The 25,097-nt window shown below is 46.7% G+C and overlaps 1 protein-coding gene across 3 annotated transcripts in view; it reads left to right on the forward strand.

The window, feature by feature from the left end:
• The window catches only part of LOC125345277 (death-associated protein kinase 1-like), a 50,204-nt gene that overhangs the window by 11,358 nt on the left and 13,749 nt on the right, over positions 1 to 25,097 (forward strand). For all 3 annotated transcript variants that reach the window (XM_048337494.1, XM_048337495.1, XM_048337496.1), the window contains exons 7-10: positions 1,804 to 1,902; positions 8,416 to 8,493; positions 17,034 to 17,256; positions 21,784 to 21,972. In XM_048337494.1, coding sequence (XP_048193451.1) covers positions 1,804 to 1,902; positions 8,416 to 8,493; positions 17,034 to 17,256; positions 21,784 to 21,972 — 589 coding nt within the window. The remainder of the gene's footprint in view (positions 1 to 1,803; positions 1,903 to 8,415; positions 8,494 to 17,033; positions 17,257 to 21,783; positions 21,973 to 25,097) is intronic.

The following is a 25,097-nucleotide window of genomic DNA, read 5'->3' on the forward strand; positions in this document are numbered from 1 at the left end:
ACATACAATCCATTGTGGTTTGAATAAAGCAATGGACAGAACAATATAGAGCACAATCACATATTGGCTCATGAATTATTTGTGTCTTATATATAAGAGACAGCTTTACAAAAGAACTTGAAAGGAAATACTTCAAAATGGAAAGTAGGTAAGGTGCTGAGCAGGGGAACCTGGGTGGTGGAAAGAGGTGGAGTAAGAGCTGAGGACTCTTGTCCTGTATTGTTTGGCTACTTGGTGTGAGCATCTATGTCCAGTTCATAAGAAAACCAGACATGTACAAATCAACAGCACAAACCAGAGATTCCCAAACTTATCAGTTCACAGCCCCCTCTGTGTTGCGACCATTCACGTTTGCCCAGGGCAAATGAAAACCTTGCAGCTCTGCTCATGAAGGAGTTGAGTCCAAACAACTCCATAGCCTTTGAGAAAAACAATGCACATAAATTAAAAATGGGCTGCTAATACTATGTGTTTCATTCTTGCATATCCACGATTACTAACAGACGCGTGTGGCTGTTGGGTATGCAGAACTTCCCAACCTTGGGCTCATGCTGGACACTTCTGCCAGCACAGCCTTTCATCCCCTTTAAGTCCCAGGCATGGGTGGCTCACACCTGTAATTCTAGCTACTCAGGAGGCTGAGATCTGAGGATGGAGGTTCAAAGCCAGACTGCAGAAAAATGTGTGAGACTCTTTATCTCCAGTTAACCACCAAAGTGTTGAAAGTGGAGCTAGGGCAAGAAGTACAGTGAAAAAAGCTAAGGAACAGCATCCTGCCTGAGTGCAAGCCCCAGAACTGGCACATGCACGTTGGGCGCGGGGCAGGTAGTTTTCTCAAGGCACTACCTTCTTATCCTTGCAACACCAAACCTCTTGGAGTAGACCTTCGAAGACAGGTTGCCCCTGAAAAGAAACACAGTCCAACAGGAAAGCCTGATCTCCATCCAGATTCACGTGGGATCCAAACTTAGTGGTTTCATCAAACACCTGAGGTGCCCCTGTAACACCCCTGTATATTCACTGATCTTCCCTGGGATGCTGGGCCACAGTTTGGGGAACCACAGGCTTAAAAATGAAAGCCATAGTGAGCACGATCTTGAAATTTCTCCTCCTTAGAGTGCCCACCACAGCTGTCCTCTGGCCCTTCTTCCCTGGCTATGATTAAATAAAACTACAGTACAGATATCAGTAGACCACTGGGAGCCCCCTGCCCTTGCCCTAGGCCTCTTCTCTTCCAGTACAGCAACCAATTTCACTACAGTTACCAGTTACAGTTGTGCCAATTCTGAAGCTTAACACAGGGCCTGGGTGTTGTCCCTGAGCTTTTTTGCTCACGGCTAGCACTCTACCATTTGCCACAGCTCCACTTCTGGCATTTTGGTGGGTAACTGTAGGAGCCTCACAGACTCTCCTGCCTACACTGGCTTCAAACTGAGATCCAAAGGTCTCGGCCTCTGCGTGGCTAGGATTGCGGGTGTGAGCCACCAGCCCCCAACTACTTGTGGCCTTTTGCTGGTTAATTGAACTTTCCTGCCCAGGCTGGCTTTGAACCATGATCCAGGGATTGTAGCCTCCTGAGTAGCTTGGATTACAGGTGTGAGCCACCAGCTCCTGACTTGAAGCTGCTCTTTCAACTGTGAAGTAATAACAGAAGTTCTGCCTGGCTGCCCACCTCTTTCCCTGTTGGTGCCCCCCAGTTCCCTCCCCTAGCACTGGGATCTTGGAATATGCACCCCAGATCTGAAGCCAAAGGTTTTCCCAGCAACAACCATGAGAAGATGCTGATGTTTTTTCTCTTTCCAGTATGGACGAACACCACTGCACCTTGCCTCCAACAATGGGATTCTGGACGTGGTTCGCTACCTCTGTCTTATGGGGGCCAACGTGGAGGCACTGACCTCGGTGAGTCTGGGCAGGGTTTCTGGCTGGAGAGCACCTACTGGAAGCTTCTCCCTCCTCAAGGGCATAGGGGAGGGGATTGCTTGGCAGCTGCATTCTAAAGCAGACAAGCTGCTATTATACTTTCCCGCCTCTACTGTGGGACATGAACATTTGTCCACACAAACCCAATTTCATATCTAGTTAATGTTTGATCTTCTTGTTCCACCAGGCCCTGCTCTGCCAGAAATTCCCACTGGTTCTCACTGGCCTTTCTGTTCAGTGCTGAAGCTTCCATTAGATATCTGAACTTGGCTTTCCTAAAGTACTCCCCTACAGCCCCAGGGAACTGAGGCCCTTTCCACTCTGGGAAGAGCTAGTGGATAAAGGGGCCCTCCTGGGGTAGGGCACAGGTGTACAATTGATCCCCCTTACCCAGGCCATCATGAGATAAAGAGCTGCCCTGTGTTGCTATGCCTGCAAAATCATTTGAAGTGAGATGTATTCAATTTCCCTCACTTCACACTCTCCATGCCAGTCCTAGATAGACACTCCCAGGAGAAGAAACTCTCAATTGGCATTCCAAGAAGTGCCAAAAAATTAAAAACAAAAGATCTAGCTACTCAGGCCCCTGGGATCTGGAGGATCAAGGTTTTAAAGCCAGATAGGCAGAAAAGTACAGGAGACTCCATCTCTAAAATGACCAGGAAAAAGCCAGGCTGGAGGCATGGCTCAAGTGGTAGAGCACCAGCCAAGCAAGCAAACTCTGCCAATGAGGGGAGGAGGAGAAGTGCCAAAGAACCTATACTTTGACTAACCCAATAAGGTTACAGTGTTATTGCTACCTGTATATTGCTGGTAATCCAAGAGTACGTTCTCTGTCCAATCCTGTGTGGAAGGGAGAGTCCTGAGATTCAGAGCTTTGTGACATGTAGCGACTCATTAAGAAGTTCCACTGCGGCCCTAAGGCTCAAAGTAGAGCATCATTTGATCAAGGGGTTAGCAAACTGGCTCACAGGGCTGAATCTAGTCCATACTTCTGTGTGTGTGTGTGTGTGTGTGTGTGTGTGTGTGTGTGTGTGTGTGTGTATGTGTGTGTGTGTGTACATGTGTACTGGGTCTTCAACTCATGGCCTGGGCACTGTACCTTAGTGCTTTGGTTAAGGCTATCACTCTACCATTTGATCCTAACTTCCACTTCTGGCTTTTTGGTGGTTCATTGAAGATAAAAGTCTTAACAGACTTTCCTACCCAGGCTGGCTTCCAAGTGGATCCTGAAATCCTCCAATCTCAGCCTCCTGAGAAGCTAGGATTCTAGCATAAGTCATGGCCCTCAGTTCCATGCTCTTTTTGTGTTTTAAAGGTGTTATTGGACCACAGCCAGGCCAATTTATTTACCCATCTTCTCTAGCAATGCATGCTGCTTCTTTAGAGGTAGTTGTAACTGAGGTCATTTGGTCACAAAGCATCTTTTCAATGGACTTCGTAGAGGACACGGCTGCTGACCTACGGTAGTATGTTTCTTCCCTCTCTGTGCTCATGTTTTGCAGTGGTCAGCTCTGTGCAGCACTGGGCCCTGAGTTTGTGCTCGCTCTGCAGGCCCAGTGCTTACCAGTGTTCTGCACGTGATGTTCTGCATGCGATTTGACCTCCTCACGCACTGTACCCCTCACTCACTGTGGAAGGCCCCATCCTGCTGCTCATAGCACACAGTGTGCTTCCTCTGTGATCATTCATTATATGCATTTATTCTTAGATGTTTCCTCATAAAAATATATTAGCAAGTAATCTATGAAGGTGCCAGCAGATGATCTGGTCAAATCCAGCACTATAGGTTGGGACTCCTCTGTGAGCTTATGAGTCTCTCTTTCTGTTCATCACTATGATTATCTCCTTGGTCGCCATCCACCACCGCACTTGAGGCTACCCACAGATCAGCTCTGTGCTCTGTACCCTTCCCAGTCACGGGAGAGGTTCATCCTAGCATACGAAAATTCAATCGTGAGAGACAGAGAAGACACATTTGGAGAAGTGGAATCCAGAGTCTTTACTAGAAAGCCAGAGCCGGTGCGTGGACACACATCCCCCAAAACTTGCAGCCTCTAGTGCATCTAATGCAGTTAGGAGGCTGAGCCATGAGAGTAGAAAAGAAAGAGCAGAAAAACAATCTCAACAAACCAGATCAACTCCAATGGTGAGCTGAAGAGGGACGCCATGGTAACCTGAAGAAAGTCAGAAGACGAGGCATGCCGCAATGGCAGCTGAGGTGGTGGGGCCTACATAGGGTCATGGTCAGCGGGGAGGGTCACAGGGAGATCAGGTCCTGGAACCTATTGTACAAGCCTCTGCCCCTGCTTCTAGGAATTCAGCTGGCCTATCAACTGGGAGGGGGTGGGATTTCACCTCTAGGAGTTTTCAGAAAGTCCCCATCATCCACCAAGATGCCAATCTGGCACCAGTTAGACCTGGTATTCATACTTCAATCCCACCTTCTGTAGCCTCTCTCACCCTCCTCATTTACTCACTCTCCAGGCACCAGGCACACACTACTAACTGGGAAAATCACAGCAGTAAGATAGAGTATGGCCAAAGTATGTTCATGCCTTTAATCCCAGTTATGCCAGCTATGAAGTAGGCATGGTCTGAAAGAGAGGAAAAGCATGGTCTGAATCCAGCTCTGGGCAAAAGTGCATAAGACCTTACCTAAAAATTAACATGGCTGGTCACTTGTCACTCATACCTGTTATTCTAATTACTTAGGAGGCTGAGATCTGGGGCATGCCGTTGAAAGCCAGTACAGAAAACAAACTGGAGAGATTCTGGTTTCCGGTTAACCACCAAGTGGGGCATGTTGCAAGTGGTAGAAAAGTAGCTTTGAGCAAAAAAGCTAAATAGACAGAGCCCTGACCATGAGCTCAAATACACCAGTAAATAAATAAACAAAAGGATAAAGGGCTGGGTAAATTGGCTCAAATGGTACTGAGTTCAAACTCTAGTATTGCTAAATAAAACCGAACTGAACAAATAACACAAGAGGCATGCCCTCAGAAATTTCTAGAAAATAAGAGAGCACACAGAATAGAGTCACTATGTGGTCACCACATAGAGCAAGTGTAGTACTGGGATCGAGGAGTTCTGTAGAAGCTGAGGGGCTTCAGGGCCCTGCAAAGAGCCCTGAGTGCAGAGCCCTGAGCTTGGTGACCACTGGCTCTGCCCAAGAACCAGGGGACACTGTGTGGAGAATCCCTTGGAGCAGCACGCCATACTGTGCCCCTCCTCCCCGCAAGGGAAGCCATTGACTGGAACGTCCATTTAGACACACCAAGCCTCTGCCATGTGTCAAGGAAAATATCCTAACAGCCATGATAGAAAAGGGAGAAGAAGCAGAGAAAATGAATGTTGGTAGTGTATTCTAGTTAGCAAAAGAGCTACACCATATGTCATTTCAACCTGAATGTTCTGAAGTTTTTGAGATCGTTCACGTTCTTGGATCTCTAACACATTTTTGACATCTGCCTGCACAGTCTTTCTTGGGCCACATTTCAGGCCTGTGGAGAGGGGCTGCTACCATACCCCACCCTGAACAGCCTTCATTACCTCCCATCTTCCCGTCCTACAACCAACGCAGCTCAGCAGTGCCCTCTAGTGCCACCTTTTTCCTGCTCTCAGGACAAGTTGAAACAAGCCTTTGAAATGGGCTGGCACCTCTTTCTTTCTATTCTCTTCCTTCTCCTGTACCTGCCTCCTCTTCCATTCCACAGGACTCAGCAGAAACCCCAGTCACCTTTTCATAGCTTTGTCCTTCCACATTTTTATTATAAAGCAAAGTGATTTTTAAAACTAAAAGCACACAAACAAATGTAAACTATAGTGAATTAGTTCCACTCAGGTCAAGAAAGAGGATTTTTCATAGCCCCTCTCCTTACCTCAATGGTCAGACTCAATGGCACCTTCCCACCCCTGCCTCACCCAGAAGAAATTCTTTGTGAGTGTGTGTGTGTGTGTGTGTGAGAGAGAGAGAGAGAGAGAGAGAGAGAGAGAGAGAGAGAGAGAGAGAGAGAGAGAGATATGTGAAGCAGGATAGACTAGGGAAAAGTGAGGCATGGCAAATGGCTGCCAGGAATTCAGAAACCTATGCTTAAAGCTCATCTATCTACTTCCCTTCAGATTAAGGTAACAACGTTTTAGGGAAAAACGAAGCAAGACAGCCTGGAGGAAAAGGTATGGGGAGATTCCAGCAAATATAGGAGATATTCCTCCATCAGCTTCTCTCAAGATTAATGGACCAATGTAATGTAGAGGAAAATGAGGCAGGGTAAATTTAGGAAAAGAAGGCCTGGTGAAGACAACTCAAAAATATGGTATGTAGAAACAGAAGTGCTATCCATGTTCCAAAGAAAAGCAACAGGATGCATAGCTTCCTGAGAGATGCATTTCTCACCCCAAGAATTAACATTTCTTTGGCGGGATATATGCCTTCTTGAGAGAACTGCCCTCCCCCGCCCCGAAAGTAAGCAACCTTCTATCTAAAATGTAGACAACAGGACCCTTCCTTATTTCACGGATAAGCGTCTATTTTATGACAGGATGCATTCTTACCTGGAAAGAATTCTCAAGACATCCAGAAACTCAGAAAGTATAACACCAGGAGTGATTGGAACAAAGATAAAGCACCTATCTTGGCATAACTTTGCCATCAGACCCCGTGCTTTTACCATATAAATACCTCAAATAGCCAAGGAACTGTGTGTGTGTCTCTTCCTCCTGGAGAGCACCCACAGTCTGTTGGGTGTGTCCTTTCCTTTCTGCTGGTCTGTTTGTGTGCTTCCCTGCTTGCTTACTGACTCATTAAATCTCCACCAAGTTTTCTTAGCATCATTGTGATTTGTCCAGAAATCTTTATTCTGCAATCAAGTCAAAGACCCTAAGTGAAGAGTCCCTAGCTGATCACAAACCTTCACCTACAACTAGTGACAATTGTACTGAGACTTGAATTCAGGGCCCGGGTGTAGTCCCTTAGCATTTTCATTCAAAACTAGTGCTCTACCACTTGAGTAATAGCTCCCCTTCCATCTCTTTTTGCTTATTTGGAATTATGTAAACCTCACAGACTCTCATGAGCAGTCTTTGAACCATAATCTTCAGATTTCAGCCTACTGAAGCTAGGATTACAGACATGAGATTAAGAATCCTAGATTGACCCTGGTGCCAGTAGCTCATGCCTGTAATCCTAGCTCTTCAAGAGGCTTAGATGTGAGATATGTGGTTCAAAGCCAGCCACAGTAGACAAATCCTAGAGACTTCAATGAACTAGCAAAAAGCTGAAGTAGCGATGTGGCTCAAATGGAAAACTGAGCAGTAGTGCAAGGCCCTGAGTTCAAGCCCAGGTATCAGGTGTGGGGGAATGAACAAAACCAAAAAATCCATATATGTGTATGTATACAAACAAACAAAACAAGAAATCTCTGGGCTAATGGCCCACCACGCATTATTGAAGAACGAGGCGAGGTACTGACAATCTGTGTGTGGCATACCCAAGCTTTCACACAGATAACACATAATACTCACTTCTGTCAGTGACAAACCCCCAAACTTCTTTTCCTTATGTTGATTTTTTAAAAGAAAGATTGCCTTTATTTATTTGGAAATGGCTCTGTCTTTGAGTTTTAGTGATCTCCGGTACTGCAACAGCACATCGCATCCCCCTTCCCCCCCAGGTGCTGGGGGCACAGTAACAGCCCCTGCTTCCTAGAGTGACTCTGAGAGTTCCTGCCTTCAGAGCACTGAGACCTGTCTCCGGCACAGATTATAGGAGGTTCTCAGTCAGCAGTCCTCACATTGCATACTCATAGTAAGTCAACAGACATGAATTCACCCAGTATGAAAGTATAGCCCTGTACAGTCACCAGGTAAAAAGTAAGCAACAGGAACCGGAAGCATGGCTCAAGTGATATAGCACCAGACTTAAGCAAAAAGTCCAAGGGAGAGCTCAAGACTTTACGTTCAAACCCCTACCAACACATACACACACACTAAAGTCAAACAGCAAAGTGCCATGGTCTCTTGGGTCCTTATTTTGGTGTTTACTAGCAATACTTAAGTCACTAATAGGACTAATAGGACTTTGAAATGCACAGTGATTGCTAGAGGAGAAAAGCATCCTGCAAGGCCTAGGGCTGTCTGTTTAGGATTATAAGACATGGGCCCACCTAACTGGGGCTTAGCCTCTAATGAATTCCTGATTGGCTGCCTGATGAGAGGGCGGGGCTCAGGACAGGGAGTCACTGGCCAGCAATTGAGCTGATTAAAGTTTACACACCATCTCCCACAAGACCCCACTATGTACTTTGTGCCTAAGTCTCTTGCTTTTGGGGGTCACACATAAAACAAGGCTCCCCAGACAAGGGACACTGCAGGACCTGCTCTTTGCCCTCCTGTTACATTGTTTGTGCTTCAGACTGATGGAGTGAGTGAGTACATGGAACACTCATTGCTGTGTTTTGCAGAGAAAAGAAACAAATGGTTTTTCTCTCACAGGATGGGAAGACAGCAGAGGATCTTGCTAAATCAGCTCAGCATGAGCACGTGGCAGGTCTTCTCGCAAGGCTCCGAAAGGTGAGGCTGTGCTTCTCCCTCTAGAATTCTCTGCTTGTTTTTAATGTAAAAATACTCCATGTGTTCTTTGTTGGCTCTGAGAGTGAACAAGAAGTTTCGGACACAGGTTTTGGGAAGAGCATCTCTCCCTCTTCTGTGATTTGAATGTCAGTTGACTTAGATATGGAAGCAACCTATAGTTTTATGGGGTGTGCGGTTTAGGTTCATTCTATAGTTGGCCGTGAAAAATAACTTGGCCTCTACTGTTGTCTGTGCCTGGTCAACGAGGGTACTCACGTGGCCTTTTCTTCCTCATGTTTTGAGCTCCAAGGTATCATTTAAGCTCCTGTTTAGCAAACATTGCCCTAAACTTTACAAAAGCCATGACAAATATGATAATGTTGGTGTACCCTCTGCAGCCCCCCCAAGAGATTGTCATCCCTTTAAGATAGGTACTCTTTAATAAACACTATTATTGAACACCAGTGTTATTAAATTCAGTGTTAAAAATTAGAACTGTAAGCCAGTTGCTGGTGGCTCACAGCTGTAATCCTAGCTACTCAGGAGGCTGAGATCTGAGGAACAGGGTTCAAAGCCATCCTGGGCAGAAAAAGTCCCCGTGAGACTTTTATCTCCAATTCACCCCTCCAAAAACTGAAATGGCACAGTGGATCAAACAGGTAGAGCACTAGCCTTGAGCATAAGAACTCAGAAACTGCACCCAGGCCCTGAGTTCAAGCCCCACCACTGACCAAAAAAAAAAAAAATTAGATCCATTAGATATCTAATAATGTCTAGTAACATGTCATACAGTGATGACAATGAGAATGGCTTCTAACCAACCTTATTTATATTTACCATTTATGTTTATATATTTATTCATTTATTTTTCTGCCTGTCCTGGGGTTGAACTCAGGACCTGGATGCTGTCCCTTAGTTTTGTTGCTTAAGGCTAGGTTCTACCACTTGAGCCACAGTTTCACATCTAACTTGTAGTGAGTAATTGGAGTTAAGTCTCATGGACTTTTCTACCAGAGCTGGCTTTGAACTATAATTCTCAGATCTCAACCTTTTGAGTACCTACTGTTACAGGTATCAGCCACTGTCATTTGGCTTGATTTTCTTTTTTTGAAGATAGGTTTTTCAAATTGATTTTTTTCTTTTTTTGCCAGGCCTGGGCTTGAACTCAGAGCCTGAGCACTGTCCCTGGCTTCTTTTTGCTCAGGGCTAACACTCTAACTCTCGCACCACTTCTGGCATTTTCTGTTTATGTGGTGCTGAGGAGTCAAACCCAGGGCTTTGTGCATGTCAGCAAGCACTCTACTGCTACATTCCCAGACCCTTAGATAGATTTTTTAAAAGATTATTTTAAAGATGTGTAGCCTTGGCTGGCGTCATACTCATAATCCTCTTACATCAGCCTCCTAAAGGCTGGAATTAGAGGCGTGCAGCATCACATGTGGTATAGCCCTTAAAAATATTATTGAGGAGCTTTTAGTCACAAGAGTTTAATACACTAAGAGTAGTATCCTTGGGCTTCAAAGCTAAGGATAATATGTGTTCACATGATCATCCCTGCTGTGTTGAAAAGGCATACAAAAAGCCAGGCACCAGTGGCTCACATCTGTAATCCTAGTTATTCAGGAGGCTAAGATCTGAGGATTTGAACCTAGCTTGGACAGATAAGTCCAAGAGACTTTTATCTCTAATGAACTAGTAAAAAGTAGTCCATGGAGGTGTGGCTCAAGTGATAGAGTGCCAGCGTTCAATGTAGAAGCCAAGCAAGAGCTCAAGGCCCTGAGGTCTTGATCATGAATGAGAGCATGCTCAAGATGCACAAAAAGAAGCATGTTTGTATGCATTAAAAAAATAAAAGCATATAGGCTGGGGAATGTGGCTTAGCGGTATAGTGCTTGCCTAGCAAGCATGAAGCCTTGGATTTGACCCACAGCACCACATAAACAGAAAAAGGCGAAGTGGTGCTGTGGCTCAAGTGGTAGAGCTTTGAGCACAAGGAAGCCAGGGACAGCGCTCAGGACTAGCAAAAAAAAAAAAAAAAAAAAAAAAGCATGCAAAGGAACAGTGGTTATCTTTTTTTCTTTTAGCATTACTCTGTTCTTCCAAATTTCTTGTAATGATTATGTCAAAACTTCCACAAAGCAAAGTTTCTGTAAATAAAAAGAAGCTTCAATTGGCTTGTTGTGGAGATGTCTAAAATAGGCTCTTGGTAGCCTTTCTGAGTTTCTGTTCCATTGTTGAACACTGCAGAAGGAAGGATGGGGTCTTCTCTTTGACATCTGCTGGAGTTGTGATGTTTTACAGTTGTCACAAAATCAAAGATGGAAGATATTGATCGATCGGGGTCATTTATTTTTATTTATTATTTATTTCGTCCAAGTATTGGGTACTGTCTCCAAGCTTTTTTGCTCTACCATTTACAGCATAGCTCCATTTCTGACTTTTCAGTGGTTAATCAGAGATAAAGAATTGCCCAGACCTTCCTGCCTGAGAAGCAGAAGCCCTGGCTCGCTCATTTGCACCCCTTGTGCTTTGGATGCAGTGAGCTGCTTCAGGCATTCACTAGATGGGTCCAATCTCCCAGGATCCTGAGAGACCCAGTCTCCTCTTTGCTCTGGAGCTTTGGTTTTTTTTTTTTTTTTTTTTTTTTTTTGGCCAGTCCTGGGCCTTGGACTCAGGGCCTGAGCACTGTCCCTGGCTTCTTCCCGCTCAAGGCTAGCACTCTGCCACGTGAGCCACAGCGCCGCTTCTGGCCGTTTTTTCTGTATATGTGGTGCTGGGGAATCGAACCTAGGGCCTCGTGTATCCGAGGCAGGCACTCTTGCCACTAGGCTATATCCCCAGCCCCTGCTCTGGAGCTTTGTAAGTCTAGAATATCCCCAGCCTAACTCACTTGCTCAGACTGGAAACACACAAAGTACGTTATGTACCAGCTCAATCTGTTGCCTTTGTCCCTTTCCAATGACTCTAAACTTCCACTTCCTGGTGAGTCAGAAGAGGAGCAAGAGTCTTTGAAGCTTTTCTAATCATATTCTAGCCTTGTTCTAGTTTTCTGTTGTTGTTGGTTTTGATCTTTGTGAAAATAAGTTCCCAAATATATAACTAGTTGCTACTTCGGTCCGCCTGATCCTGGAATGTGGCCTTGGAAGTGACAGGCCTGTCACAGCAGCCTCCTTGAAGACTAATGAGCAAGGATGACCAGAGATTACTGCACAAGCAGATGTTCCCTACAGAAAGCCAATCAAATTGATTTGTTTGTAATCATGATTTGGGTGACCTGTGATTATAATTTGATCATAAGCTGAGTAGAATGAGGGTTTAGGAAGGGAAGAAGCTAATTATAATTAAGAGCATTTAGTATCATTTTTTGTCAGTGTTATTTCTCCTCCTGTACCCTCTTTCCCCCCCCCACCCCCCCATGTCTCTCACCAGGGTGCTGCTGGTGTTGTGGTAGGCGGGGTGTCCCATCTTTGTGGCTGTTCTGGTTTCTCAACTCCAAAGGATACTAATGTCATAGCCTCCCTTCCCCTGCTTCCTTGTGTAAACTGGAAACAACTCTACAGATTTCCTCCCCCATGAAAGCCAGCCTGAGTGGATCTAGAGTACTCATGGGAGAGCTCCATATCTAGAGGAGCCAGCGAGGCCTGCCATGTCCCTTTCCCCTCTGGTGTCCACCAGGGTCTGTGAGCAACAGAGCATCTCCCGTGTTTTCACATCTCATTGCTTAAAATCACCCAGGGAGGTACTGTTGAACTTCTGTGGGGGCAGCCATGAAGATGTAGTTTCTGGAAAGAGAACCAAAGCCATCTGGTAAACCTTCATTAATGGAGGACAAAAGAGAGCAGGAGAGGCTGTTTTGGTCACAAGTCTTTAATGACCCTTAAAGACAAAGTGACAAGAGCCCTCACAGCTTTGCATTCAAGGGGTCCACACGGGCTCCTCTGGGCAGTGTGGGACTGAACAGGGCAATGGGCAAGGGCAGGTTTGCAGGAAGGAAGATCCTGGGGCAGCAGGGAGGCTGCTGGAACTTCTGATCATTTGACACACATGGGGGTCTTGTAGTCAGTCACAGTCAAGCACTCGCACTACAGGAGTCATCAAACCATAAGAACTAGGTTTCCCCTTTCCCATGGAGCTAACTTACTAACAAATCATGAGTCAGGGGTCTCTGGAAGCCCCCAGACATACACTGTGGTGAGTAATTGCCACCTCCTAACAGGAAGGTGGTTCACCTTTCTGCTTCATCCTGTTCAATTCCTGCCAAGAAACAAAACCCTGGCCAGCCCTCCAAAACCTGCCCAGAACTATGTTGTCACCTAGCCAAACTCAACTCCCTTTGACCTAGAACAAAGGATTCCTTTCCGGACTAGTGGGGAGAGGGTTGTGTTTAGGGTTTGTGGTGGCATCCATTTTTCTATGTGTCCTTGCCAGTGCCATTTGCACATTTAGTTATTTTATTTGTGTGCCTGTACTCCAGCTCGAACTCAAGGCCTTATGCTCTTACTTGGCTTTTCCACTCAAAGCTGGTATGCTACCACTTGAGCCACACTTCCACTTCTGGCTCTTTGCTGGTTAATTGAAGATAAGAGAGTCACGGATTTTTCTTTTTAGGCTGGCTTCAAACCTTGGTTCTCAGATCTCAGCTTCTTGCATAGCTGAGATGATAGGCATGAGCCACCAGCACCAGGCTCCACTCTTTCTTGATGTTAAAGTAATCATTCCAGAGGTCTGTAGAATTTGCTTATTTTATTTTGTATGAATCATCAGATTTTCTTTCTTTTTGCCAGATCTGGGGCTTGAACTCAGGGCCTGGGTGCTGTCCCTGAGCTTCTTTTGCTCAAGGCAAGGCACTCTACCACTTGAGCCACAGCGCCACTTCCATCCTTTTCTGTTTATTTGACGGTGAGGAATCGAACACAGGGCTTCGTGCATGCTAGGCGAGCACTCTTCTGCTAAGCCACATTCCCAGCCCATCATCAGATTTTCTATAAGCGGAAAACAAGTAGTTTTCTTCTCCTGAGCCTTAAGCCAGGACAGTGGGGAGGTACCCAATAATTTTGGAAAACAAGGCAGTGGTGGAAGTCTCCCAGAATTAAAAATTCACCAGGACTAGAACATATTTGCATAATTAGGAGCTGCCCACCCCTTGCTGCCGAGTCTCATTGCATCCTGCAGCCACCACGGTACCCACGGAGGTCACATCGCCTCTCAGTGCTCTTCTCTGGATCCTCAGATTGGGTCTCCCTGTCAGCCTGCACAGGCTTATTCATCTTTACCGATGAAAAAGTAAAAGCTAGATTTTCAAGAAAAAGGGGTTAGAAGAAAGGAAACTAGAAGTTCAGAGAGTCCCTGAACTCTCCAGACATTCATTGCTGTACACATTTAGCAGATATCCTAGACGTGTTCTGACACTGCTTGCAGTGTGGACAAGTAGGAAAAGTGCCAGACATCGTAGGGCAGACCAAGGCTTGGCTAGCAATGATCTAGAAGCCAAAGGCAGCCCATCACCTGCTTTTGTGACTAAAACTTACTGGACCACACCCAGGCCCCTTCATCTGCTCTTGCCTCCAGCTGGTTTCCATGCTAGGCTGAGCTGAGCCGAGCTGCCAAGCGAGGACCGTCCTTTCCCTTTGCAGAAAGCTTTGCTGCCCCCTGGTGTTTGTGTCCAGCACTAACCCAGGATGGTGAGATGCAGTGATGGAGTGGGGCACATCTAGAGCCCGGACTAATGTGGCACAGAAACCAGCATCTGAAAGGCGAGAAGTGAAAGGACTGAGGAAGATTTTGCAAATGCAAAGAGCCTGAGGCAGGAGAGTTGAGCTTGTCCAAGGGAACAAACGAAGGAGAGCCAGGGCCAGAGCTTGAGCATGGTGGAGGAAGCTGTGCATGATGTGGTCAGAGAAGTGGGTTCAGTTCACAGAGGGAGGGGTTGGATTGGTCCAGGCTTGTGAAACATGCGAATGGGAGATTTCCCCGTAGGGTGAGAAGTTCTCTGTAGCTAGTCTCTCACTGTTTAGGGTTAGGATAAGGAAAGAGGAGCAGAGCCCTGGCAGAAGGAGGGTATGTGGCCTTGAGAGACAGGCTAGTTCTAGGCTCAGGCTCTATTACTTCATGAGCCTTAGGAAGAAAACAGATAGATTCTGACAATCCTAGCTCAGGAACAGGTAGACAAAACCTGTCACACAAGCCACCTCCATGACCACCTGGAAGGTTCTAGTTCAAAATTCTGTACAAGTCACCATTGGGAACTGCTTGTGTTTCCTTCCCAATTGGTATCAATCTGCCCTGGGGAAGGCCGGCTCAGCCCCTGCATGCCCGAGGTCTCATGTGTGCTCCAGCCTCTCCCACAGACCCAGCAGACACACACACACACACATACACACACATACACACACACACCAGAGAACATCACAAAGCAGGAGCCACGCTAGAGGCAGCAGCACCAGGACCACAGCCCTCTATTTCTCCCAGGCTGTTGGGTGGACGTCTTCCCCCCTGGCTCAGCCAGTGAATGCCAAGCTGGCGATTTAAGTAGCCAAATCTCTGTCTCATCATGGCCTTGCTGCTTAGGTATGTGTCAATCATAGGTGGACATGCACCTGTCCAAAAATTAGCGTTCTTTAAAGAAAGTTATCATTATTATAAAGATACTGTACAGAGGGGCTACAGTTACACCGGTCAGGTAAAGACTGCATTTCTTTTTTGGACACTGTCAACCCCTCCTCTCTCCCAGTTTTTCCCTCCCATCCCTATTCAAAAGTTGTATAGTCCATTTTCAGCAGAGAATTAGCATTCTTTTATTTATTCCTCTGTTTTGTCAGTCGTGGGGCTTGAACTCTGGGTCTGGGTGCTGTCTCTGAGCTCTTAAGCTCAAGGCTAGCACTCTACCACCGGAGCCACAGTGCCACTTCCAGTTTTCTGGTGGTTAATTGGAGATAAAAGTCTCAGGAACTTTCTTGCCGGGCTGGCTTTGAACTGCAATCCTCACATCTCAGCCTTCTGAGGAGCTAGGATTATGGGCATGAGCTACCAGCACCCAGCCAGAATTAGCATTCTTAATTACCTTCTAGAACTATCTTTGAGTCCTTCCTCTGCTTTGTAGAACACAGGTTATACTGATTTAATGAAAGCTGCCTTCTTAGGGAGACAACACTGCATGCAGCAATTCTTTCCTTCTGTGCCCTCTAGTGGCACAAAGTAAAAAATGTACCCTTCTCTTGAAATTTGAGAGGCATCAGGAATATTCATTCTTCCAGGTTCTCTGTAAGAAATGTGGGGTCTTCCTGCAGGACAAGGTTAGATTTCATTAGAATGGAGAAGACCTGAGGACAGTCTTCCTTTTCATGTCTTTCAAGCTTGCCGTGAGCTCTGTCCATTTTGATTGAGAGGGCTGTTTTCCAACGTACGTATGTTTCCAAAGCCATGGAGAATAACAGTGGGTCCTCGCAGCCCTGTCTGCTATCTCCTGGTGGAAGAGAGCAAGGTCTGCACCAGGGAGATGTGAAAGGTCCCTGGAAATGAAGGCAGGAAGTTGGGGGCATGAAATTCTTTTCCTGTGGGCTATCACCCAGGCCCTACTTGGAAAGGAAGAGTGTGTGTATTTGAATGCCTGAGCATTCAGAATTGAGGACAGAATAAAAGCCACGTTGAAAACACTGTATTGGATAGTTTTTAAATCTTGTTTATTATTACCATCACTATTTAGGAAAAAGTGTTTGAGCTTATGACTGATTCTCTGGGAATGAATTGAAGCCCTAGCCGGATCCCTGAGGATGTAGGAGATTGTGTTCAAACTAAGATCAGCCAGCGAGTGACTCTGCCCATGAAACAAAACCCAAAAGAAGAGCTAAAATGAGATGTGCCATTTATTAGTGCTACCCTAGGCAAGAGGGACCTTTTTCTCTTTCTGTGAGCTTTTCTTTTCCCCATTAGTTCTGGATCTTGAACTCGGCGCCTGGGCACTGTCTGCAAGCTTTCTTGCTCACAGCTCATACTCTACCACTTGAGTCACAACTCCACTTCCAGCTTTTTGGTGATTAGTTGGAGATAAGAGTCTTTCCTATGGGATGGGACTTTTGATAGAATAAGATTGGGGGGGGGTGGTTGTACAGAGCCTCTGAATCACACATTTCATTAATGACTTTTGTATTCTACTTAACTACAATTTTCAAAATTTTCAATTGGGCCTGGGTGCTGGTGGCTCATGCTTGAAAGCCTTAGCTACTCAGGATGCTGAGGTCTGAGGACCATGCTTCTAAGACAGCCCAGGCAGACAAATGGAGATTATTTCTACCAATGGGCTGAAATTGGAGCTGGGGCTCAAGTGGTAGCGTGCCAGCTTTGCACAGAAAAGATAAGGTGCAGGACCTGGGCCCTGAGTTCAAATCCCAGTATAGGCACACGCTCTCACAAACACCCATCAGTGGAGATCGGGGGGAGCATGTGTAAGATCAGTAAAAATTATAGCTAGGAACCTGAAGAGTCATCACGTATAGTTCCCTGGGCATCCTGTGAGTAACAAGCTCTTATTCTTATGCGACCAGGACACACACAGAGGACTCTTCATCCAGCAGCTCCGACCCACGCAGAATCTCCAGCCAAGAATCAAGCTCAAGCTGTTTGGCCACTCGGGGTCTGGGAAAACCACGCTGGTGGAGTCTCTCAAGTGTGGGCTGCTCAGGAGCTTTTTCCGAAGGCGCCGGCCCAGGCTCTCCTCCACCAACTCTACCCGGTTCCCCCCATCCCCCCTGGCTGCTAAACCCACAGGTAGGAGCCTCCGGGTGGCCTCTGTGTCTCCAGGAGCCCTTGACTTCCATAGCCTCTGGTCAGCATCTAGGGAGATTGCTTTGTTTGGGTCATTGGCCTGGGGATGACTGGATCTCACAGCCCTGGTGGCCTTGGTGGCTGTCGACCTTGGGCCCATCCTCTTCTTGTCCACCAGTGGCCAACTGTCCCAGCCCTGGAGGGAAACATCTTGAGTGAAATCAGAGTCACAGGCAACCTCCACTCCTCAGATGCAGCAGCCTCATTCCTCTTCCCTCGGGTCCATTTTCCGTATCCTGTCTCTGAAGTAGGCTTCCATTAGTGCTGTCCTGACATGTGTAATCGTGAGCTCCAGGGGTGCTTGGGGAGATTTGGGTCTTAGGTTCTAGGACAAACATGATTTGCTCTTAGCAGACCCATGGCAGATCTGGTAGGGGCTGCTACCCCACCTGTCTTCTGGATCACCCAGCCCTCAGAGCTGTCTTCTGCTGCTGAACCCTATTTCTTCCTCACCCCACCCAGGCAGCAAGATCCTGGCTTTTCCAATAGCATGGTTAGGAAGATAAAGGCGCTTCTTGATTGAATCCATGAAGCTCTAGTTTCCTGTCTTTCTGGCATCCTGTTATTGGAAAGGACAGGAGCTTTGCCTCCAGTGGGATCTGAAGGAAGAGATCCTCCCATGTGCTTTCCCTCTGCTTGGGAAAAGTGCAGTCCCAGACAGACCACGTGGGGATGTGTAAGTCAGGAGAAGGAATAAGAGAAAGGGAAGGAAACCCGCCAAAGATCCCTAGCTTGCGAGCTGAGTACTCCTCAGAGACGCAATTCCAGAGTATAAGTGGATACTTTTTGTAGAAGCCAAGGTCTCCTGGGCCTGGTACAACGCATGCGAAGCTGGATTCCAGTCCTGAATCTGGATCATCTCATTTAATAATTACAATTCTGGGAGGTCACATCATAAACCTTTTACAGAGCAAATGAATCCAAGGCCCAGAGAAGTGTGATGTGTCTTCCTGCATGAGATGGGCCTGTCCTAACAGGGTGCTGTGGATTGTGTAGAATTAAGAAAGGGATAAAGAAAACAGAAATAATTTCCAGTATTGAAATCAAGAGATGCCACCTGGAAAACTCAGTATTTGGCTTCTTTTGGAAACTGGGAAGCATCGGCCTCACTGGATTCGTCTTCCTGTCTGGCCTCACATATGACAAGGTGGCGCACTGTACCTCCCAACTGTATCCCTCCACAGCCCAAGCGTCCATTAGAACAGGAGTGAACACAAAAGCAGACCTCCTACCCATGTGTGACAGTCTGCCCTGTGGCCAGTGATATTTCAAGCCAGTGGAGAAAGGACAGCCCACTTGGAGCAGGAAGGATTTGAAGGGCAGGACTCCTGGGTAAGGTGATCCTGGTCAATTGGAGAGGTAAATTGGATCTAACTGCATTTGGTCAATGCTGGGAGTCTTCTGGGAAGACCTGGGCAAGTGCAGAAGGATGCAACAACCAGAGCAGCCTTCACTGCTCGACACCCAAGTAGCATGGCTGCTCCAGAGAGTGGGCAGGAAGAGATCTTCACCATCCATCCTGGAATCCTGCAATTAAATCCAGCCCCTGTCTGCAGCCTGTGCAGAAGCCAGAGTGGTGCCCACAAGCCTGGAAATATCTTCCTCCTGTCTTAGGCGTTCAAGCACACCCTAATGGGGTGTAGGTGGCTTCACATTAAGAGATACGAAAAGATGCACAGCTGGTGGTGCAGGGGTGGGGGGACTGAACACAGAAATCCCGTCAGCTCTGCCCTGGGAAGTCCATGTTCACACCCTGGCCCTTACAACTGACTCAACAACAGAAAATGGCATGTCAGAGTAGCCAAGCCTGACCCATAAATGAGGCCTTGGGAAGCTCAGAGTCTAGCAGTGGGCTGCGCTTACTGAGGAACAGAAGGCGCTGTTGGTTTCTATGCCCCTGGAGAAGCCACGCCTGCGTGTGTGCCTTCAGCGGTTTCTATGTGCAGCAGCCATGCCACCTCGTGCTGCCACTGCCTGGCTGTGCTTTGCTGTCCCCCAGCCAGAGCTTGGGATCCTTGCAATCTCTCCTGGAATGGTCAGACCTTGGTCCTTCCTATGGCAGGACCCCACCTCACCCCCCAGATGCACGTCTTTACCTCAGATAACGAGGAGATTGCTTGATGTTGCACTTTTAGCCCTTTGGCATTGCTATATTCCTGACGATGCTGGAAGCAAAGGCTGAGCTCGCAGCCAGGAGATAGGGCATGTCACTCCGCTTCAAGGCTCACTGAGGGTCCTGATGGCTCAGTTGTGGATCTGTCGGATGAGGCCTCCATGAGTCCTCACTAGAGAAATGCATCTCAGTCATATATTCTATCACCAAAGTGGGCTCTTCCTCAGAGATTTCGACTTGTTACCACTGGGAGCAGTAGTGAGCAAAACGCACAAAAATGTTTTCAATGTCACCATTTGTAATATTTCTTAATACGCTATTATTTGAAACCTGCTATATACAAACCTTTCATTCCTCATAAAAAACATCAACAAGATGACGGCCACTTACCATTATCACCTACTTTCTTCTTCATGGAAGAGCTTTCCTCCCATGTCCTCTCCTGACACACGGTCCTCCCAGACACAGGTACAGGTCACAGGGATAGACAGATACATTCCCAAAGCTCTGTTGAGACACAGAAGATTGATCTACAGAAAAACATGCTGAGACGTCAGCCATGTCTGGCTGTGTCACTTTTTCTTCTCACATTCCTGTCAGCCACATTTTATGCTTTTAGTCCTTCCCCTTTGCTACCCTTCCCATTTCCTTGTACACAACCTGCCTTGGCCTTTCCTTTCCTGGCTCACTCCATGGATCTTCCCATTACCTTCGTCCTGAGTCCTTATTCTTGGTCCCACCACATGGGATTTCTATCTTATCTTTCCAGGTGAGATGATCATTTCTCTGGCCACTTACAATGTCTGTCACTAGCATGAGCCATTTGTACCATGTGGTGAAGGTTGACTCACTGAACCCCTCCCCAGTGCCTTCATTCAGTCCCTACTCTCATAGAACTGGTCACAGATCACACCCTGAGTCATGGCCCTGAAGCAGATGAGAGGCTTCTGCCCACACCATGTGGGGCTGACTGCTAAGTTGTGGGAAGTGCAAGATGCTGGGGCCTATTCCTCTATGCAGGGGATCTAGACACCTCCACATTCCAGACATCTCCACACTCCAGAATGCACACTCATACACACACACACACACACACACACACTGCCACCATTATTAGTTCCAGTTTACTGTCTTTTCTGTTTTTCAATGTGTGGGTACTTGGGTTTCAACTTGGCCTGAGCACTGTCTCTGAGCTTTTTCTCTCAAGACTGGTACTCTGCCACTTCAGCCCCACCTCCATGTCTGGCCTTTTGCTGGTTTTGAAGATAAGGTTCTCAGAGCTTTTCCTGCCCTCAGGCTTTGGCCCGAGATTGGGCTTGAGCCGCTAGCACCACTTACTGAAATACATTGGTTTGAAAACAAAGCAGTTAATATCCTTCCTATCAGTGGAAAACCAGTACCACCACCACAGTTAAGAAGAAACACAGAGGGCTAGGGATATGGCCTAGTGGCAAGAGTGCTTGCCTCGTATACATGAGGCCCTGGGTTCGATTCCCCAGCACCACATATACAGAAAATGGCCAGAAGTGGCACTGTGGCTCAAGTGGCAGAGTGCTAGCCTTGAGCAAGAAGAAGCCAGGGACAGTGCTCAGGCCCTGAGTCCAAGCCCCAGGACTGGCCAAAAAATAAAAAAAAAATAAAAAAAAATAAAGAAACACAGAAAAGCAGGTGGTGGAAGTCTCTCTGTGTTTCTCCTTACTAGGAGGGAGGTTAGCCCTTACTGAGAGACTTCCCGCCACAAGCTGGGACTTGCTGCCAGAGCAACTCAAAGGCTTTCAAGGGATTCTCATGGTGAGGGTCAGTGAACTTAATACCATATCTTATAACTGTCCAAATCCCGTCATAGTCAGCCTAAAGACAAGAGCTTCCTGTACCCCATTGGTGTACATCAGTGTTCCTTGGGGGCCTGGTAGACACCTCCATGAAACTTGAATGAAAGGATGGTCATGAGGAAAAGGCAGGGCAATAGAGGTGTCACACTAGCCAGGAGGGAAGCCATTAATATCCCAGGCCTGGAAGAATGCAGAATTTTGGGTGTCAGAGAATGCTGAGCTGTGGGCAGAAGCTAGGGTCATAGAGAATCACAGAAAGTATAAGAGAAGCAGCAGCAAATGAGAAAGGAAGAAACTCCCTCACCTTGTCCCCTCTGCTGACTCTAGACTAAACCCAACTGGCAAGCCAGCTTCCAAAATGCAGTCTAGAAGGTCAACATCTGGGGGCAGAGAGCAAGAGAGAAAATTCTGGGATGTAGACTTTTACATCCCAAGAAGGAAAATGCATGGTGGAGCTGGGAGGAGGGGAAAACAAGTGCACATTACCCTTTCTGAGGCCTCACACCCCTCTTTTCTGGCCTACAGTCTCTGTGAGCATCAACAACCTGTACCCTGGCTGCGAGAATGTGAGCGTGAGGAGCCGCAGTATGATGTTTGAGCCTGGCCTCACTAAGGGGATGCTGGAGGTGTTTGTGGCTCCATCCCATCACCTGCATTGTTCAGCGGATGATCAATCCACCAAGGCCATTGACATCCAGAATGCCTATTTGAATGGTATGTGCCACCTGCCCTAGAGGGAAGCAGCTTGTCCCAGAAAGTAGATCCCACATCTAAAGGAAATCCCATATGAACTGGCCCTGATAGGGTCGCAGAAATGAACACTGGCTAATACTCCTGAAAAGCAAATCTAAATGGTGGGGTTTCCTCTGCACCTAGCAAAGCACTGAGCCCACAGTAGCTGTTCTCTACCTGGCTGGCGAATGAAAGAATACCTTTCACAGTTAGAACTGAATGCCCATTTAGATGGAAGTCTTATAAAACACACCTACTACTAAATTTGTTGGACTGAGTTTGAGGAAAAAATATTGTGCTTATACCAGAGTTTAAACTCTGCGCCTTATACGTGTTAGGCTGGTGCTACATCCCTTGAGCCATGTCTCCAGCCTAGCTTTTTGCAAGTTACTTTGAAGACACTGAGTCATGCAGACTTGTCTGCTTGGGCTGACCTCAAACAATGATCCTCCACATCTCAGCCTCCTGACTAGGATTACAGGCATGAGTTACAAGCACCCAGCTTAAGAAAGATTGTCTTTAACTATATCTAGAGTCATAGCTAATGGTGTGTGTGCACATAGGTACTTCCTTTTCTACATGGAAAATTTCAAGTGCTCTGCTTATTTGTTTTTGCTTGCGGGATATGTAACACAAGCTGGCCTTTAACTTTTCATTCTCCTGCCTCAGCTTCCTAGATGCTGGGACTGCAATCATGCATCATCACATCCTATTAAGTGTGTCCTTCCCTTTTGAGCATTAGCATGGGGATGAAGCTTTGAGTCTTGCTAGGGAAGATTTCCTTCACCCAGCATGCACCTCCCTCTAGGGATTGGGCATAACACAGATAAGGTTTTACTATTGCATAACAAAGATGTCTTTTCTCCCATTTCTGACTCAAATCTCCTCATCTTTAGAGCCCTTATCAGAATCACCTGTAACAGTCTGCTTACAGAACTCCCGGATTTTTCTAATCAGATTCCCAAAAACCTTTCCAATCTCTGCCCATTATGCAGTTCCAGAGCGGTGGCTGTAGTTTTAGGTATAAATGTAACCATGTTGTGCCCACCACCCCTTCATGCCAGTTTACTTATGGCTTCATTTCCTGATGCAGTATTAAATACTTGATGCTGAGTATGTCACAGAGAAAAGTGATCAATTTACCTCTCCATTTTGGAAGCTAAGTGTCCCAGGTGAGTTGGCCCTATTTACTTGGCCTCTGGCGAGGGCCCCTTGACTATGTCACAACATGGCAGATGGCTTCAGGGTAGGCGTGCTAGCCATAGGAGAGAGCGCCATGCACTGAGAAAGGAAGCCAGAGACCAGTGGTAGATGGTCTTTCTTTTTCAACAGAAACCAACTGAATTCAGAGAGACCAACATTGTCTCCTTCTGAAGGTGGTATCCCAGATAACCTGACCGGCTCCACCATGTTCTGCCTCTCAAAGGGTCTGTCACCTCTTAAAACCACCTTGATGTGGAACAAACCTCCAGTACACGAATCCTTTGAGGACAATCCACAGCCAGCTCCTAGCAGGGACTAATAATATAGTCTGATAAAGAAGCTCTGAGGCTATGATATGATAGTGGCTATAGGGCCTGGTATGTATCTGGCATGGGAGGGCCTTAGAAAATAGCAGTGGGGGGTCATCCTTGTGTCAGCCTTATATACAGCAGTAAAACATTAGAATATTCAGTGTTTATTGCCTAAAGTTGTTATTAAAAATCAGCATGAGTGAGAATCACCTACAGTGTGGTGGTAACAGGTAAGCAGCTAGGACCTCTAGAACCTAGTGACTCAGAATTCATTAAATCCAAGGGTTTCCCAGAGGTGCAATGATGCTGTTCTGGGAACAGTAGTTTGAGAACTACTGGCTGCACAGACTAGAAGTCCATGCGTACTCGCTGTCTTCAAAGCAGGGTTCTCTGAGTGACTCAGAACAGAGCTGCCCCAGCAGCACAGACATAAGGGAAGTTTGCTGGCAGGTCTCACTCTCTACCCTCACCTGCTTCTCTGTAGTTCCATCTTTATGCAAGTCAAGACCCCAACATTCAAAGGACTTGCTTTCTATGCAAGACCTCAGCTGTTTGATTAGAATGGTCACCCTGTGTGCCAAGAGAGGCTGCAGAAAGAAAGCATTTAGATTTCACAGAACAACTCCTTTTTAGGGGACTTTTTAGTCCCCCCTTTAAGGGGACTCTTACTGGGGTTTAGACTCATGGCCTCATGTTTGCTAGGCAGGCACTCTACTACCTGAGCTATGCCTTCAGCCCATTCTTGTTTGTTCCCCAGGCTGGTGTATATGGCATTTGCAAAGTTGGGATAGCAGGCTCACCCAAGCTTCTTGCCTGGGCTGGCCTTGAGCTATGATCCTCTTGTCTTAATTCCCTGAGTAGGTAGGATTACAGGCATGTGTCACCATACCCAATACAGAGGATCTCTTGACTACTTGGTTTCTGATTTGGGAACACCAAAGGAGAATGTCAGAAGGAAAGAGACTTCTAATTCTGAAACAAGAATCCTGTGAGGAAGCCTCAGAGGCCAGGAGGTAGATAGCACTGTCCTGGTAGGACATGGCAATGTAGAGGTGGGGTCATCACACGTCCCAAGGTCTAGACAGTCACTGGGAAGCCCTAGTTTCTGCAGGAAGTCCCTGTCAGAATCTTGCCTCAGACTCTGGGGAGATCAGCTGTGCCCACAGCAGCATGTTGGAAGCAGTGGCTCTTCTTCAACACAACCATTGTTTCCTATTCATCCCCTTCCCATCTAATGGAATCTCCTTCCTCACAGTTTCCCCACATCTTCCACATCCCCAGCTACCCATCAGTTACACTTCTCCTGTGCAAAGAAGCCTGCCCACTTTTTTTTTTTTTTCCTCTTCCTGGGATTGAGCTCAGGGCTGCAAGCACTCTACCGCTTGAGCTACTTTCTCAGTCCTCTTTTAGCTTGGAATCTCTTGATAACTTTTCCTAGGCTAGACTGCAACTGTAATACGTCTACCTTAACCTTCCCAAGGAGCTGGGATTGCAGGCATGTGCAATGATACTCACTTGACTGACTCATTTCTGAAGAGCTAAAACAGATCCCTGGATCACTTGAGAAGAGTCATAATGATATGGGGAAAATTT

The sequence above is a fragment of the Perognathus longimembris genome, unplaced genomic scaffold, assembly GCF_023159225.1.
Source record: "Perognathus longimembris pacificus isolate PPM17 unplaced genomic scaffold, ASM2315922v1 HiC_scaffold_5465, whole genome shotgun sequence".
Taxonomy (NCBI): Eukaryota; Metazoa; Chordata; class Mammalia; order Rodentia; family Heteromyidae; genus Perognathus; species Perognathus longimembris.